General features: G+C 44.5%; 1 protein-coding gene across 15 annotated transcripts in view; it reads right to left on the bottom strand.

Annotated features, from left to right (window-relative positions):
• FGGY (FGGY carbohydrate kinase domain containing) overlaps window positions 1–19,210 on the bottom strand; it is a 426,891-nt gene that overhangs the window by 364,494 nt on the left and 43,187 nt on the right. For 12 of the 15 annotated variants that reach the window (XR_013448163.1, XM_078073063.1, XM_078073070.1 and 9 more), the window contains one exon: window positions 242–330. The exons of 2 other annotated variants lie outside the window; for them this stretch is intronic. Coding sequence is in view for 12 of the 13 variants with exons in the window: in XM_078073063.1 (XP_077929189.1) it covers window positions 242–330 (89 nt within the window). In the remaining variant the exon portion in view is untranslated. Of the gene's footprint in view, window positions 1–241; window positions 331–4,609; window positions 4,685–19,210 lie in introns of those variants that run through there. One more of the 15 variants, XM_036121344.2, reaches the window with a different exon arrangement.

A 19,210-nucleotide genomic window follows, 5' to 3' on the forward strand; every position in this document is an offset into this window, starting at 1 on the left:
TGTGTCCAATTTTAATGCATGGTCTTCACCTTGGATACCAACATTCCAGGCCTCATAGGAACAATGGTGTTTGGGCATGTGCAGTGGAGGTGGAAGATGGATTCAAGATGTTTCAAGTATGCAAAATCGCATGCAGATGTACAAACAGTATATCCAGTCAAAGCGAGTTAAGAAAGCAATATATATACAGACACCCGAGAATGGATGAGCACAAATAAAATCCAACTTGTAATTAACATACCGTGCTGAGACACCTGTTGCCTTCCACGATAAGAAGTCTGGGAGATCAAAGAAATGTCCCGCCTTATCCCAGCAAGTCTCTCTCAAGTTCTGCCAAATTAAATATATATTAGAATCAATTACGGGCTTTTTTCCCCCTACCCTTCCCCTCTTTCAATAATGTTTCAAATTTTTCCAAACAAAAGCATAGCCAACAGTGTCCCATAAAACATCTGTTCAGGGGCTGGGGGCCGGGGGGCCGGGGGGCCAGGGGGCTGGGGGGGGCAGGGATGCTATGTAAGCATTACCTATATAGGAAAGAAAAATTGGCAATTATTGATCCTTCTAAGAATGATCATCATTTCCCTTTTATTCCCTTGGCCAGCCTGGAGGGGAAGAAGCATACTCTGTGAGGATGTGCAATCCATCTTCCCAGTGAGGGGTCACAGGATACACTTCAAGACACACAGCAAGATTTCAAAGCTGAACAGTTATAAGCTGGGAAGAAAACTGCACTAAGAAACTACCCCATGAAATGGAATGTGTCCCGCCATGTAGAATTCTGCCCACATCAATGGGTTCCAAAGGCAGGAGAACAGTTGGTCCCTGCCTTCAAAGAACTTCCAGTCTGAGCCAAAGAGAATGGCACATACCCAAGCTATTCTTTTTTTTTTTAAAGATTTTATTTATTTATTTGACAGAGAGAGACACAGCGAGAGAGGGAACACAAGCAGGGGGAGTGGGGGAGGGAGAAGCAGGCTTCCCGCGAAGCAGGGAGCCCGATGTGGGCCTCGATCCCAGGACCCTGGGACCATGACCTGAGCCGAAGGCAGACACTTAACGACTGAGCCACCCAGGCGCCCCCCACGTTATTCTTATAACTAAACATTTGTTTCTTCCAGTCTCTTCCACACTGCCAATGTGGTCAGATTTTTTTCTTGCCACTGGGCTTTTTCTTTCCTCTGCCATCTCTGTCTAGAACATGGATTCCTCACCCACCACCCTGTTGCTTCCCAGGATCCACTCACCTGCCCCCTTTGGTCAACCCTATCCACCCTTCCTTGGAGAAGCCTTCCAGGATCTCCTACTCAGGGTAGGTCTGAGTCTCATACGACCCACACTACCCCACAATTATTTGTGTACTCTCTTTCTTTACTGCAAGAATGTAAGCTCTACAATGTCAAGGACCTTGTCAATCTTATGCACTATGATATACCCCACAACTCTCTCCTCTCCTTCCCTCCAAAGGACTGGACTGTTAGCCATGAGGTAGAAGCTACCTGACTCCAGTCGCCTTACACACTTAACTGGACCAGGGATGGACATATGACCTAACTGAGCCAATCAGGTTCCTTCTCCAAGGAAGTTAGACTCAGGATCCAAATGGAGTCATTTAACTTCTGCCTATGAATGAGGGGAGATAAACTTGGAAACTATAAAGTGGACATTCTCTGCCAAGTACCTAGAGAAGCAGAACTTTGCAAAGAGAAGAGTAAAGCAGACAGAAGCAGTAGCAAAAAAGGTCTCCTACCATCCAGGCAACTCTCCAAGTCCTGGTTTCAATTATTCCCTTCCCAAGAGGCTACAATAAAAGGAATGTATCATAAGCACAGAGTATCTTGGGGAACCTTAGGGCCACAGTGAAGAAGTTCCACAACAGATATATTCCAGTATCCATGAGAGGGTGAAACACAGCAGACACTCAATAAATATTTGTTGGACAACTAAACAAACTGCTCACTTTCACCTTCCAATCTCTTTCATGTGAAGAATGCTTGAGTTTAGAAACGGATTACACCTGTGTTATCTCCTCCGAATGAGGGAAAGTTCTGAGTATTATTACATCTACTTTACAGACATATGACTGGCCTTTATCTACATTTGCCCTCAAATTCTCTTTCTTCCTACTTCCTCCTTCCCTATCACTACTGTATGAACTATCTATGTGCATGACAGAGAAACTGAGTATAATCCCAGGTCCAGGGTCCCATTAAAACAACAGTGATATCAAAAGGGTTCAGAAGTAAATGACAGTGTGAAGCCCATTTTCCATTATTGTTGTTGTTGTTGATTTGTTTTAAACTCCGAAGCACTGGGGCTGAGAGCTTACATCTGGAAAGGGCTAAGCTTCTCTTTGAATGCCCACACGTGTTCACGGCAAACAAGGCAGACCTCACAGCCGACTAAATGTGCCTAACACGGCCATGGACCAGTTGTATCTTCAGACCCTAACAGGGTCACCATCAGGAAAATGGTAGCCTTGGAAGCTGTGTGAGTCAACCTACTAGTCTGTCTTCGGGGCAACCCCCGAAATCTCTCCCTGTGCTCTGTGGTTTCGGCAATCAGCTCCTAGGGAGAAGGAGAAAAGGCAGCCTCCTCCCACGGGCTCCAGAAGTCCAAGGCCAAGTCACCAGAAATGAACCGCCAAACCACAGTAGCAACAACCAGCACTTCAAGCCAAAGCTGAACAATGTTCCTAAACTCCGAAAACAACTGCTTCTGTTAGATCTTGTATATGGTCATTAAAGATTTCGCATAATGAGAGCTTTCAGCCTGGAGCCACGCAGACAGCCACTGTGGACAATGGGACCCGAGCAAATGTCTCCAAGAGAACTTCAAGCTTCTTGCCAAAAAGAGACACACTGAGATAGGAGGCGTGAGGCAGCCAGGGAACATCATTTCTTCTTGAGACCGGGCCAGCTTCATCTACCAAAGCCGCAGACCCCAGTCCAACCTCTGTCTATAAGATGAGAAACCAGAAGCATCTAATTAGAAGTATTATGTATCCTTAAGAACACACATGGTCTTGGAGGAAGAGAGAGCGATATGGTCCCTGCTTTCTCTACAAAAGCAGTCTGGAGATTAGCCAGCAAAGAGAAGGGGGCAGAGTTTACAGGGATGAGAGGGAATGTCTCCTAAAGCCTGATCTCTTACTTTGAGATGCTGACAGACTATCTGTAAGGATCCCATGCTGTTCTTATGTTGGGCTACATGATTCACAAGTGCTTTGTCATCGAATGCCAGATGGGCCAAGAGCACGTAGCCCCATGGATGGATTTTTAATCCAGTTCTGTGGGAAAATCTCTCCTTCCCTCCCACTCCCCAGCCAGTACACAGTCCCAGCTGAGGGCCTCAATCTTACTGAATTAATTCTATTTTTTGAACCATCGGGCCTGTGACTGTCCTCCTGTATTCCTCCACAGCTCACGAGAGAGCCCCCACATGCCCGATCACATGTGACTCTCAGGGCGGTTCAGGGGTGTGTAGGTGAACATACAGCAGTCTCACATTAAGGACGTAGAAACAATTTCAGACAGGGCTTAGGCCAAAGTCACAGAGGCCTGGCCTTCTACCTCTAAAGTGAGTGTTCCTTTCTCCCACTATGCCACAGTCACCATCCTGAGGCTCCCAGACCCATCAGAAATGTGGGATTTGGCCTTTGAGGAACAACATGATGGAAGCTATTGCCATCCTTTACAGAAGAAAACAAGCAAAAGCCCTTCCAAACACATTTCTGTACACAATTTAAAAAATTTCAGAGATTTCACTTCCAATCCTGAGCAGCTCATTTAACTTCTGTGGACCTAATAACACCTTCCATGCACGGATGGTGTACGGGGCAGAGAAAGCACAGAGCAGGCCTTCAACACACACCAACTTTAGCTGTATCTCATCACATGACAGCTGAAGCCAGTTCACACTAGAAGTTCTCTGCACAGAATGAGTTAAGCCTATCTTCCAGTTACCAAGCAACTAACAAAAACTAGTCTTTTCAAGAAAAAAAAGGAATCGGCCATGATTTGGGGTGTATGACTTGGCACTAAAGGCTTCTGCATTCCAATAACAATCCTTTGAGCTAAGCAATCCCCCAGGCTTGAAAGCAACCAGAGAACAACTTCTTACTTTTTTTTTTTTTTAATCATCTATTACTTCATAAAACCACAGCATTTCTTGGGAGGAGGCTACAACTCAAAGTGCACACAGCTGCGGGTCTCAGCAGAGGGTGGAGATAGAGCAATATAGCCAAGATTCAGAGCCAGGCAGCAGCCGCCCTGCCAGCCTCGGAGCAGAGAGATGGAACTTTCTCCCTTGCCCTCTCTCTGTGTGTCCAGGGAGGAAGTGAGGTATCTCCCGGCTTCTTGATGCTGAAGGAACTAATGGGGGACAGGAAGCAAGTCCTGCAGGGTGTGTCGGAAGACACCGGGGTCTAGGAGCAGCACGAGAAGGTAGGGATGAGCAGCTAAAACAGGATCATCCAAGGATTTTATTATGAATTGCAAAGACGTGCTGTCTGGGCTATCTGCTGTGTGCAGTGAACAAAAGGGAGGGAACAGAGTTCCCTAACTGCCCACCTACTGAATGATCCTGCCTGAACAGCCCAAGTACTCACAATGTTGTTTTCCAGCATAACTTCCAATGAAAAAGCAAAGCCTCATCCTCACTCTGTATCGCAGACTCCAAATTAGGGCACGGGCTGATAGGCCAGAGAAGAAAGATGTTTTAGGAGGAATCGTAATCCTCAGTGTCATTCTTAAAAGAAAAATGATGCTGAAAACATAGAGTGGGTCATAATCTGCAGCCAGAAACCTCCCAGAATGAATGAAACAAATGTGTGTTTCAAACTCCCATCCACACAGAAGAGACCAAACACCAGACATATCTCCGGTCAGACAGGCAGATAACGCTGAGAGGTTTGTGCTACTAGAGGTATCTAAAAACTGAAAACTTACCATTACATTCCTGGCCTGGAATCACTGAACTCCTTGGCATAGCCCTCAGGACACTCAACACGCTGGCTCCAACTTGGCCATTATAATGACGAATCCTTCCGGGCTCATCTCCTCGTGCGCTGCACCCGGCACTCACCTCATTTCCTTCACTTGCCCAAATGCATTATGCTCCTTCCACATTTCCACGCCTGTGTGGAGGCTCGTGCCTCTACTTGGATTGCCTTCCCCACCTTCTCCCATAACCAAGCTTCTACCTTTGATTCAAATCCAACTCAAATGCCATCCTTTCATTGAATCCCTCCAGGGCCCCACTGTATCCCAATTATATAAACATGTGCTTAAATCCGCCTCAAAATGACAGATTCCCAGAGGGCAAAAACCAGCTCACACATGGGGAAAAAAAAAAAAAAAGATGCAAAAAGTTTCAGGAGGTATAAAGAAATTTAAAGTCAGGCTCTTTCAAAAGAAAATTACAGCAGGGCTGGAGAAAGATGTGCACAAAGGAAAAGGTAATTAGTAAGATGATGTATGACAATAATGTAATGAGCCTGATACCAAGGTTTGGTGAGTCAGCCTCATAACTTTATCATAATATTTTCTGTAGGCCATATATTTGCCTCTAATGAGTAATCACAGACAAGGTTCAGAGGAGGGAAAGAGCTTTGGGGCTGGAGTAGCCAGAAAAGGCTTTGTGGGGAAGAGATGTGAGCAGAAGCCTAGAGGTCAAGCTGAATAAGCATCTATGCCACTGAGAATGAAACCCAACAAACAAAAATCTGAATTGACAGGAAAGCCCCCATTAGAGAGGGATTTGTTTAACTGTACCATCATAGAACTTATTTGTGAAATGAAATAATTCCATTGTATAATTTAAATTAATTTTTAGGAACTAGATTTGTAGGCATCCTCCCCCACCATCCCCCCTAGAGGCCTACAGTTGTACAGAAAGGCAAACTTATAGCCCACACTAGAGTTGATTTCCCAACCATAAAAAAAGTTATCATTTTCATGAAAACTGATCATATCGAGCAAAGCTGACTTCGCCAGGAATGTGATACCACCACATGCATTAGGAAAAGAAGGCTGTGGAATGTGGGCTCTAAGAACGTTGGAGTCAGGCAGACCTGAGTTTGATTACTAGCATCACCACTTCCCAGCTGTGCAGCTTTAGGCAAATTAATTCTCTAAGCCCCAGTTTCCTCAAGTGCCGTATTACTAGCATCTATCTCAAAGGATGTTGTGAGAAATAAATGAAATGATGTAGAGTGCCTGATAAATCAACAAGTTTCACCCTCATTACTGCTACAGAGCTCCATGTATGTCAAAGCACTTTGACATGCATGAGCTCATCTGCTCTGTATAATTCTGTAGGGCAGGGAAGGCAGGAAGCGATCAACCTCACCTTGCAGGTTGAGAAACTAAAACCCGGAAAGGGAGCACCCTGTCCTAAGGTTATGCACAGATAAGTGCAAAGCAGACTAAAATGTAGATCACTAATGACGAGCCCAGGACTAGTTCAGGTGCCCGCCTCCCGAAAACATAAAAAAATGCAGAAGCACCAGGAGGAAAGGAGATGGTGATCTAGACAACACAATTCCTCATGGGTGGTACTGTCGATGGGAAGGAAGGATGGATGGGGTCCTAATATGAAGAGAAGGCCTTGGCATGGGTAAGAAGGTCTTGGAACAGACATGAAAGAAAGCAGAAGATCTGGACCAGTGAAGAGGTGAGGAGGTTTTCCCTAATACTTCATTCTCCTGGATCGCTTCTCATTGCTTTTCCATCTACTTCTTGAGCACCTTTTCCTTAGTTGCCCTTTAATTGTGGATGCTCCCCAGAGTTCCTCCCTCACCCAAATGTTCTCACTGTTCACATGCTGCCTAGGCAATCTCAATTACTCCCACTGCTCCAACCAACTACAAGTCAGATGACTTGCCAAATCTCAAACTCCACACTCCTCTGAGACATGCCTCCCGGATGTTCCACTGCACCTCTTAACTCAACACGTGCAAGGCAGAATCTGTGGTTTTTCCCCAAATGTTTTCCTCTGCCTTGATTTCTATGTCAGTTGCTCCAGTTACCCAAAGGGTCATCTTCTACTTCTCCTTCTCTCTCATTTTGTACATCCAATCATCCATCCCAATTCATTCATGAAGAGATCCCCAACACTTCACCCTCTATTAGTATTAGTCAGGGTTCTCCAAAGAAATAGAACCAAAAGGAGATTATATATACATACACATATATATATGTGTATATATATATATCCTTCATATATATGAAATCTTATTCATATGTATATAAAGAAAATTATTATAAGGATTGGCTCACACGATTATAGAGGCTGAGAAGTCCCAAGATCTGCAGTAGACAAGCTGGAGACCCAGAAGTTCAAATCTGAGTCTGAAGGCCTGAGATCCAGGAGAAATTATGGTGTAATTTCTAGTCTTAAGGCCAACAACAGCTCAAGACCCAAAAAGAACCAGTCCAAGTCCAAAGACAGGAAAAGACCAATGTCCCAGCTCAAGGAAGTTAGGTAGGAGAAGTTCCCTCTTACTCAGCCTTTTTGTTCTACTCAGGTCTTCAACTGACTGGATGAGGCCACCTTGGGGAGGGCAATCTGCTTTACTCCATCTACCAGGTCAAATGTCAATCTCATCCAGAAACACCCTCTTGGATACACTCAAAATGATGTTTGAACAAATGTCTGGGCCCTCTGAGGCCCAGTCAAGCTGACACATAAAATTAACCATCACACTACATCTTAGATCACTACCCTATTTTCAGTCCATCACATTCTATTGCCTAGATTACAGCTATCATATCTACAGACAGTCTACAAGTGGCCACAATTCTTCCTTTCCCTGTATTAATGCCCTCTGCAATATAACCCTATAGCTCTTCCCATCAAGAGGTGAATCCATTTGCCTACCACTTCACTTGGTCTGGCCTTACTTTGACCAGTGGAAGGGAGCAGAGGTGCCACTTTGTTACTTCTGAATGAAGGTTTCAAAATACCTTGCTCTTGTCTTCTTGGAGTGGAGTGCTGCTTGGTGAAGCAGTTCAGGCTGGCCTACTGGATGACGAGAGAACATGTGAAGCAGAAATGAACCACCCCAGCCAAGGCTCCAGACATGCAAGAGAGCTGAGCAAAGCCAAGACCAAAACCCTACCCAGGAAACCTACTCTACTCTTGACTAAGTAGAGACCAGAAAGATCATTTATCTTAACTCATCCCAAATCAACAACCTGCATAATTACAAAGTAAATAAATGGTTGGTTTTTCACTCCATTAAGTTTTGAAGTGGTTTGTTATCACCCCAACTGATACAGTGGCTAACTTTCAAATCTCACCCCCTTCGATTCCCACCATCTACACAGCCAATTAGAACACAATCGCCTATGTAACATGTACATTTGACTATATAAATCATTCACTCATTCATTCATTATTTATTTGGTATCTTCTACATGTCAGGTACTATGCTCAGTGCTAGGGAAACAAGCAAACAACAGACACAGCTCCCACCTACAGGGAGCTTTCAATCTAGTATACTTTGTACCCTTCAAAGTTTTCTACTACCTTTGGAGTTAAAAATAAAATCCACTAACATGGCATATACAACCCATGTCTTACTCACCAGCTTCGTCTCTGATCACTCTGAGATACTATACTAGAATCACCCACATACACCGGGCTTTTTCTTACCATTATATCTTGATTCCTAGTGTATCCTACCTGGAATACCCTCCCCTCTTCAACCTGGCCAACATGTACTCATCATTCCGTACTCAACTCAGGTATTACCCACTCTACACACTCTTCCCTGATTCCCCTGAGTAAGGTGATCCCATGCTATACTGCCATAATACTCTGTGAATATCCCTATCATGGCACCTCCCGTCACACCCATTCATGGGTCTGTCTCCTTCACTAGACTGAAAGCTCTAAGGTGGGGGGCGGGGGGTGGAGGGTGAAGGGGAGACTTTTTCTTTTTTTAAATCTATTCCTAGGACCTAGGATTGTATCTGCTATATAAATGATGAATAATGTTAGCTGAATGGAGGAATAAATAAGTGAGCAGAGATGTATAAGCTAAAGAGGAGTTTGTGGAAATGGGAATAAGGAATGAATGAATAAATGAATGAGATTGTGAATAAGAACTGTCCCAGTCTCTCTTTCCTCATTCAAGTTAATGGCTTTTCACCGTCTGTCTTGGGAGCAGAGACATTCTAGCCAAACCAGACTGCCAGGAAGATAAATTTCTCTTCTTGGGGTGAGTAGGTCTTTGGAGAAGTTTCATTTTAATTGGAAAATGGATTCATTCACTTCCTGGCTTGGATTCCTGGGTCAGTGCAACCCCGTGCTGAATGGCTGCCAAGCACCATTGCAGAGGGGGCTGAGGCGGGAACAGCACTCCATCAAATGGCCAGTGTTCCGGGACACCTGAGGACAACCTGGCATCAGGGCCAGGCTGGCTGACATGGATGCGCCCTCCTCTTTCTTCCCCAAATTTCCTTCAACCCGAACTTTACTTATCCCCAACCCGTAAAGGGCAGGTATGCTTTACTGTTCCATTTGGCGTTTCTTTGGGCCTTATTTGGGCAGGTATATCCCACTGTTACAGAGTTCCACTGTCATTTCTTGCAAGGCACAGACAACGTCCACAACGGAGAAATCCTTTCACAACTCGACTAATAGAAAAAGACCATAACTTCAGTGGATGCGGAATAGTTCAACATCACAGAAAACATCCCTTCCATAGAACATTTCTTGTGTCTTTTGTGAAGGTCTTTGTAGAGGGCATTGAACACTATATGATTTCTGTGACCTGGCTCCAGCTTCCTCTTGAGCCTCACCTCTCAACACCTTCACCTATCAGCACCCCCCAGTCCCTGATTCTCCAAACGGACTGATGCAGTGGCAGTTCTGAAAATGCAGTATGCTGCTCTCCGCGGGGGCGCCTCAGAACATTCTGTTGCCTCTTCTCCAGGGCCAGACTGCAAGGGTGCATATCCGGGCTCTAACACTTCATAGCCATAGGACTTTGGGAAAGCTACTTAACTACTCTCCATTTCAATTTCCTGGTCCTATAATAACTACAGAGAACAATACTACTACCTACACCATCGAGTTGTTGAGGGAACAAATGAGCAATTGTATGTGAAATGTTTAGAGCATGTGGCACAGAGTAAGCACTTCTCAAATGACTGTTCTTATTACTAGACTGTCAGTGGCGTGACCTGTTACCATCTTCAGGAAGCAGCAGGAGCCTTAGAGACAGACACGTTCTGCTTCAAACCTTGGTTCTTCTCCTTGTTAGCTGTGTTCCTTCTGGACAGTGAGTCGCCTACTATCCACGGGTCTCATGTTCATCTACAGCAATGTTTAGTTCACGGTACTGTTAGTAGGATTCAACTTGATGAGTTGATAGATGTTAATGTGCCCATCTTGGCACATCCCCAATAAACAGGAAAACTGTCAGTTTCCTCCACAATCCTTACTCTTCTCAAATTATATGGGGACCTATCTGTCTCTCCAACTAGACTGTTACCTCCTTTAAGGGAAAGACCATAATTTTCTCATCTGTATCTCTACAGTTAGCATGAAATAATTGTTTCTCAAATGAAATAGTTATTGACCATGCTACAATTTGTCTATCAGCCCCGGTTTGTGGTCAAGTCTGTGCTAAGACCATGCATGAAAGGCAGGTGTATACTGGCCCCAATTCTCATGTTGTTTACTGGGTAAGTGGAACAGAGTCTGCATATGAAACACTTGGCAGTCATGTACAAATAGTACGGAATAATCCAAGTTTAGGGGAGCCTGGGTGGCTCAGTCCGTTAAGCGTCTGCCTTCGACTCAGGTCATGATCTCCAGGTCCTGGGATCTTCTGGGATCGAGCCCTGAATCAGCCTTCCTGCTCAGCAGGGAGTCTGCTTCTCCCTGTCTCTCTCTCTACCCCTCCCCTCTCTCATGCTCTCTCTCTCAAATAAATAAAATCTTAAAAAAAAAGAAAAAGAATAACCCAAGTTTAATAATACCTGTTATAAACTAAGGATACTGCATGGTCATGAAAGAAAGCGATGGCTGTGGGCAAGCAGCCAAGGAGAAGTGTTATGTGGGAGGCAGTGTCTGACCTCAGTGTGGAGGGAAGGCGAAGACCAGGAGAGATGGCATGGAGGGCGATCCAGCTGGCGCCAACCGCCTGAGAGAAGTTCAGGAAGAAGCATCAACTGTGTCCCTGGCCATGGAAAAGGAATCCTGAGAAGTTTAGCCTGAGAAATGTATGCTGAAGTACAGTAAGAGGAAATGTGAATTTGTCTTAGACACTGAGGTCAGAAGAGAACGGGAGCCACGTCAGTCCCAGTGGGGAGTGGTTTGTGAGTATGGTTTTAGAAAGGTTCGGACAGAACGCCATGTGGGCAGTCTGGAGGAGAGAAGACACAGGAAGCAGGAGAACCTCTTTCCATATGCATTTCTGACACAGAAGGAGGAGAAAGTGCAAGAAAAGAAAGGAAGAAAATAAAGACAAAGCAAAAGATGGACAAAATGAAAGGGGAGATGGGGCAAAGTAAATGAATAGGTTAAACATGAGAAATGAATAAAATAAGACAAAAAAAACAGAAAAATGAAGATGTGTGGAAAACAAGAGCAGGACCGTGGCAGTGTCCCTGACGAGACACACCACGGGGAATGAAGGGCAGGAACCAGAGCCCATTGTCGGTCTGCACACTGTCTCTCCTCTGGGCGAATGAAGTCATGGCTGATGTCACCGCCTCTGAGTCACACGCCCACCAAGGGAGAGGTGGCAAGAGCCCCTGCCTGGCCTTCAGTCCCACCCTGCTGGACTAGAGGGGTTCATTCACCGCTTTATTCTCTGGAGTGCTGTCCAGCCTGGTCCTGATGGAACTGAAATGAGGACACTGCCCCTCTGCTCAGAGAGGACATGGCAGCCAAGTGAACCCTGGGTTTCAGCTTCAGGCCCTTGAGATGGGAGTGTCAGAAAAGGGGGGAGGGGCAGAGTGTTCCCAGCCTTTCTCTCCCTGTGGCTGGAGTATGCTGGCTCTATCCATGTGCAAATGGGAAACTCCCATCAGGAATAGCAGTAAACACACAGATGGGACTCAAAAGGTGCTTTCTGACTGACTCACTCATTGCCTTCCCAACATAGGGTACTTGCAGCCCCACGGAGGTCTCGTCTCCTCAGATGGGCAGACCTTGCCCAGGGGCACTCCACCTACCCGGCCTGCCTTTTGCAAGCCACCCCACCTGAGGGCTTACCTAGCTCCCCTCCACCTCAGCCCCTGCCTACAGACCACCTCCTCCTGACTCCTCTCCCCTAACTGGGGTGTACCTCCACAGAGACCTGATGCCATCCCACCTATAGGGCACTGGGACTTCATTTCTTCATTTCTGTCCCTTTTCTAGAACAGAAGCAGCTGGAGGATAGGGCCTCTTATGCTATATTCCCAGCACTTTACTGAGTTCCTGGAATAAAGTACATTTTCAATAAATATTTGCTGAATGAATAAATGTCCCTGATTGATTCTGGTGGGAACTGATGAGCACACACTGTTCTTAGACCACTTCTAAAAGATGTACTCATTCTCAGAGCCATCATCCTGAGCATGTTTGTTGCTGAAGACCCCATAAGTTACCAGTGACAGGGTAAGTGAGACTGCTCTGGAGCATCTGAGGATGGAATGACTCTCTCCCAGGCTCTTTCACTCTCCCCGATCCTTGGTCTGTGAGCTGTTATGAGCACATGCTTGAGTAATTTCGAGTTAGAGCCCAGCTTGACCACTCATGAACTGCATTAGGTGAATATTCTCAGCCTGTTGCCACCTGTTCAAACAGGACAGTAATACCTGCACCCCAAGTTGTCCCTAAAGATTAAGCACACTTTGTTAATTGCCTGCCCTCACAATAATGTGAATTTTTCCCTTCATTCTTGGCCTTCTCAGCTGCATCTAGAGAGAAGAATATGAAAAATAGGCCTAATTTTCTTTCCCCAAACCAACCACTTCCATCATATTCATCATTTGGAAATACATCATTATACCAGCACTCTACAACTTACCAAATACCCTCCCCTCTAAGACATAGAGAAACAATACTGCCTTTAACACCATTTTATAGACAGGAACCTAAGGCCCATAGTGAAGAGAATTGCCCAAGATCATGCAGATAGTAAGTGAAAATCCTGGGTGAAACCCCAGCCACATGAATTCCAAGGCCAATACACTACTGTCCGGTTGCCGCTTCCCAGGACAAGGGAGGTGCTCGATAAATACTTCCACAGTGATTCACCCTCTTTCTCAGGTCCATGGGCTTGTCTCTGACCCTCAGCCAAAGCCAGACCACATGGCCTCATGCCAAGACAACTGCAGTAGGGTTCACTCAGGTCCTGATTCTCTTCTCATCTATCTTAGATCCACAGAATGCCAGCTTTGCAGGAGAATTTCAGTGCTCACGGAGACCAGTTGCTCCCAAATACCAGACCGTGAACTGGTGCGAGTCCGTGACCCATAATTTCCACGCACTGATGGTGAAGTAATAATAATTATTATATTGGGGAAGATCAAATCCTTATTACTAAAAATATTATGAATAATTAATTGGCAAAAAGATCTTATTTCCTAATTGCTCGCTTTGCTTTACTTGGGCAAGCTCCAATAGCTACACACATAGCACGACTGGGAGAAAATGTCTCTGTGCCACAGTTCCGACCCTCTGGCAAAGCCCAAATGAGAGACAGAAGCCAGGGAGGGCAGAGCCACTTCCTCAGGCAGGTCGCTCATTCCCTCTGAACACTCCCTAGTCTTGCATTTTTTGAGCCAGAAGACACTGACTGTTGAGATTACAAAGCTTGGAAGCCAAACTAAAGCAGTTTTTTAAGAGGGTGTGGGGACGGGTACTGATGGGGCTGTAGAGTTGAGATCAGACTTTTTATTACCAAGTTTTACCTAATCTGCAGCCTCTCCATACAGGAAGGATTCAGGAGACGTGGGGTGTTAAGGAGATCCCTGAATGACTTTATCATTCAGCCAGCAGAGTGGCCACAGCATGATGCACAGAGATAACCCTTGAGTGAGGTCAGCTGCAGAGGTGCCTCCAGGACCCCTGGGTTCAGAAGAGGTAAGGAACTAGTTAAATCATTTACTCTTTTTTTTTTTTTTTTTTTTGAACTACAAACACTTTAAGGTGAATGCAAAGGGGAGGAAAAGGCCAGCTCTTTAAGAGGTAACTAATGTGCTACAGCATGGACAAAGAGGAATGGGTTGGAATTTGTGTAGTGGAAGGTCTCAGGCATGATCCTTTAATTGGGAGTCTAACTTAGGATGACTTCGATTATTTTTTATTCTAGAATTCATATTTAACTTCAAAATTTCAGTCAGACAAATTTGTTATCTGGGATTTGCAACCTGAACTATGAGAACTAGCTCTCTACCCAGGTGTTTCATCTGTAGAGAAGATGGGGGACTGTGCCTGATAAAGACTGGAGTTTGACCAGCTAACCTCTAAAACTTCTTTTTAAATCCATTTCCTGGAGTTAGAAAACCCAGGTTTCCATTCCAGCCCTGCCAGATCCAACAGTCAGTAAGTGGTAATCTACTTCATTTCCTCTATCCTCACCTTCTTTATCTGCAAAGTAAGTGATCACATCCACCTCACAGGACTTTCATAAGCATTAAGTCAGATAGCAAACTTAAAAGCACATGGTAGGTATCTAATAAATTCTAGTGCTAGTATTGATGATGTTTGTAGACAGCAATCAAACAGGGTAAATACCTTAAATAGAATTTAGTAAGTATCTCAATAAGGTAAACACATTTCAAACTGTTTTTGTAAGTGTAACAATGTCTCAACTTGCAAAAACTTAAGGATGATTGATGATGGATAGAAGGGCAGATAGATGGACATATACCTGATAAAGCATGTAAAATGTTAATGGCAGAATCCAGGTGATGGTTCTGAGTATTTATGATAAAATTCTCCAAACTCTTCTGTATGTTTAAAGATTATGATCATAAAATGTTGGGGGAAAATGGCTTTCACAGCCTCTTGCACTTGGTCTTAGACCTGGGAGCCACTTGAGATAAAGGACACTGTCAGCTTCCATTTTATCTCCCCAACCCCAAGCATAGCATCTTCTACATAGTAGTTACCAGCCAAAAGTTTGTTTCACCGATTAAATGAGTATGTCCCTATAAGACAGAACAGCTATTCTCATTTTGAACCAAAAAAAAAAGAAAAAAGAAAAGAGTAAAACCAAGCTGTATATACAGAGAAAATGAGATTGACTTATCTTTCCAAAAGAATCCCATCCAGCATCTTTCCTGACTTCTGGCCTGCCTCCTCTCTTGCCTCAATCAACATCTACCTACCCTGAGTCTCCAGATTTCCAAGGTTACAGTTCACTTCCACAAGGCGGATTGTGCCAACGAGTTCCTCTATCACGACACACATTAAATGCATTGTCTTTCTTCATACCTTTTCTAAAGCTCATAGAGTGGCATTGTAGCCACTATAAGAAAAGAATGTTGTCCAATTTTTGTTTTACATTGAATCATCCCACCTAGGCATAAAGGCAGCTGAACTTAACAATCTTGCTCTTGCCTCTGGTTACATTAAAAATGCCTGGATGTAGCTGACATCCCTACACAGTGGTCAGGAAGACAGGCAGCAGAAATGCCGGGCACATGGGCCTTCCTGCTACAGCCACATGTGTGGCTCGGACCAGGCAACGTGAGCTCATTTAGCAGGCATTTATTGAGTATGATTTTAATGCAAGCACTGTGTTTGGCTCTGGGGAGACAACTGCCCAGATAGAGGCATTTGTATGGATAGAGAGATTTGGTCCCTGCTCTTATAGAGCTAAAAATCCATCAACCCAAAGGAGAAGGAACAAGACATGATTTAGAACCATGAGAACCTTCACTGAAGGGGACCCAATCCTAATCCCTGTGGACAAGCATTTCATTTCTTTGAGGCTTGTGTATTCACCTGTAAAATGTGGCAAATAGTAATATTTATCCCACAAGACCATGTCATCATGGTCAAATAAAGAAAATATACATCAAAGTCTGCCATAAGCCATAAAGCAAAATACAAAACATAGTATAATAATAGCCGACATTTATTAGATGTTACTAGTTATCTGACCAAGTCCTTTTATGTGGGGGAGGTCTACTTTTTAAAATTACTTTGTTGGACTATAAAACGAAAAGAATACAGTACATACTTGGCATAAATCAAATATGCAAATGCAAAGATGATAAGGAAAGGATTCGTTGTCCAGGTAGATGAAGGCACCAGCTTCAACACTCCGAATATTTAGTTATAAGCCCAGTTTATGGGCAGACCACGCTGGAGAGAAAATCCACAAAAGATGCCCTCACAACAGCTGACAACACGGTCCACACTGCTCAAAGGCTGGGAGAAATCTGGTCCGAACGTAATAGGGCCCCTGGTATACACATTCCAAAGAGAGGCTGTTGGATTCAGTACGTACGCCTTGGATTCTCTCGCAGGGTAAAGGAAGCAGTTCCAAGGGTTATGCTCAAGACACAGAGACACAGTAGAGAGGCCAGGAGGAGCTCCTGCCTCCATCTGGGGCCTTCACTGCACACACAAAACAAGCTGTGACTCAAGGTAACAGGACTACAGCCAAGGGGTGGCTAGGGGGTGGAAAGGAGTGGTAATACTCCAAACTTCCCTTTCCACAATGGGGAAGAGAAAATGAACTTACATTTGATCCGCAGGAGATCTTTACTTTAGAATGGAACTGCTGGTCAGACGTACACAACAATCAAAAATGGCATGATAAACGATTTGGTAAATTCATTCATCTGTTCATCCATCCATCGGTTAAAAGATCTACTGGGCGGTTAGTGTTAGATGCTAAGCAGTGCCCTAGACATTAGGGACACAGAGATAAACGAGGCACAATATACTGTAATAAATTCCAAGGTAGAGGAAAGGGGGGGGATGCCATGGGGGACAAAGGGCAGGAGCCTAATCAACACCCGATGGAGAAAATCAAAGAAGGCTTCTTGGAGTCTTGAAGAATTAGTATAAGTTTTCCCAAGTGAAGGACGAAATTGTAAGTTTGCCAGGCAAAAGAAAAACCTGAGCAAAGACTCAGAGGTGTGAGAGAATATGGGTATAGCATTCCTAGAGCCACTGACAGAGAAGTTCGCCATCTGGAAAATCTTTCCACTTCTCTAAGCATTTTGTTATAGGAAAAGTAATGATGGATTCCTTGAACAAATTCCCACAGCCTGGGTCTCCAATCCAAACGCCTAGAGGGTAATGCTGGGAAAGGAAATGAGCAGAGCAAGCTGGGTGGGGATGGCTGTGAAATGAAGGACACTTGCCCCTTCTAAAGGGGGCAGCCCCTGCTCAGCACTAGCCAGTTCCTTCCACATGGGAATGTGGGCCCCCGACTGCCAAATCCTTTGGTTATTTCTTCTAAAGAAGCAGAAAATCTGGATTTTTATGTGAAATTTCTTAGTTTTTAAATGTTGAAAACTAATTCAAAAAAAAAAGTTTTTATTTTTGTTTTTGTTTTCAAGCACAGGGTAAGGTCAAACAAAACCCATCTGGGGACCAGATTCGGCCTGTGAGCTGCCAGGCGGCAGCCCTGCCGTGTCGTAAGAAACGAGTGCTCTTTGAGAACAGGCAGCAAGGCCCGATGGGCAGAGCCCAGGAGCTGGAGGAAGGCTGGATTTGGGGAGAATCCTGGCGCCACCTGTATTTGCTGTGTAGCTTTGGGGAAGCTATTTAAGCCCTCTGGGTCTTGTTTTCTTCATCTGTATAATGGGGTAATAATACTGTGTTGGGGCTTTTAAGGAAAACATGCCCAAGAAGAAAAAAATCCTACGCTAAATGATGAAGTAGTATAAAACAGAAAGGTTAGCTAGGACTACAAGATTATTTTTTTCATGAAAAATTACCAAGAAGTAATAAATGCGTGAGCACTGTGCTATAACAGTAGCAAACTATTGCCCCATTGTTAACGTTTTTTGTATACATAGCCAGTTTTTTTCTATACTGATAACTTTTTTTTAAAGATTTTATTTATTTGAGAGAGAGAGAGAAGGAGAGAGAGAGAGAGAGCCACGCGAGTGGGGAGGAGAGGCAGAGGCAGAGGGAGAAGCAGGCTCTCCTCTGAGCAGGGAGCCCAATTCCGGGCTCCATCCCAGGGCCCCTGGATTATGACCTGAGCCGAAGGCAGACACTTAACAGACTGAGCCACCCAGGCCCCCCTCTATATTGATAATTTCTTAAAACAAATATATTCATAAGACTGCACAGTTTTGTAATTTTTCCTTTTAACATTATAATGTAAACTTTGTTGTTATACAAATATTACCTACCCAGTACTATGCCAGAGTGATTTCTACATCATAAACCAGAGATCATGTCATACTTATGATTAAAATCCACTGACCCTTCCCCACTACTGTTAGAATAAAATCCAAATTCTTGCCCATGGCCTCAAGGCCATGCAGGAGCTGGTCTCTACCCAGTGCTCCAACCCACCTCCCACTACTTTCTGCCTTGTTCACACCCTCCCAGCCCTGCTGACCTCCTCTGCTGATCTCACAGGTACTTTCATCCCTTCATGAATCTGCTGTCCTTTCTTCCTGAAATCATCATCATTCAGGTCAAACAAAACCTCCCAAGAGAGAACATGCCAGTCATGCCAAATCTGTTCATCTGTATTTTTCCTTCATAGCATTTTCCAGAAAATATAATCACTTTGTGTGTGTGTGTGTGTGTGTGTGTATGTGTGTATTTGTCTCTTTGTCTAGTTTCTGCCTCTCTATACTAGAATCTAAGTTCTCAGAAGCCTACCCAGGGCCCTTACCTGTCTTGCTTACTTTGGAATCTCTAACGCCCAACACAGTACCTATTGCACAAGAGACAATAAACAATATTTGTTAAAGGAAAAAAAAAAAAAATGAACCCACCATCCATTCTCCCTGGCCTCAGAGGCTCCTGAAGTTATCACTTACAAATTTCTTCCCTGAACTAATCTATCCAAACCCTGCAAGGCAAACACTTGAAGAAGGCGGTTGGGAGAAATGGTGATAAGCCCAGATTCTAGATCTGAAATGCCAAGGTTCCAATCCCAGCCTTGCCATTTATTAGCTGAGTGACCTTGGGCAAGTTGCTTAACATCTCTGAGCCTGTTTCATCATCTGATACTTCATAGGGTGGAAGTGAGGATTAGAGGAGTTTAGCACGG

This window comes from Halichoerus grypus, chromosome 5 (assembly GCF_964656455.1).
Source record: "Halichoerus grypus chromosome 5, mHalGry1.hap1.1, whole genome shotgun sequence".
Classification (NCBI taxonomy): domain Eukaryota; kingdom Metazoa; phylum Chordata; class Mammalia; order Carnivora; family Phocidae; genus Halichoerus; species Halichoerus grypus.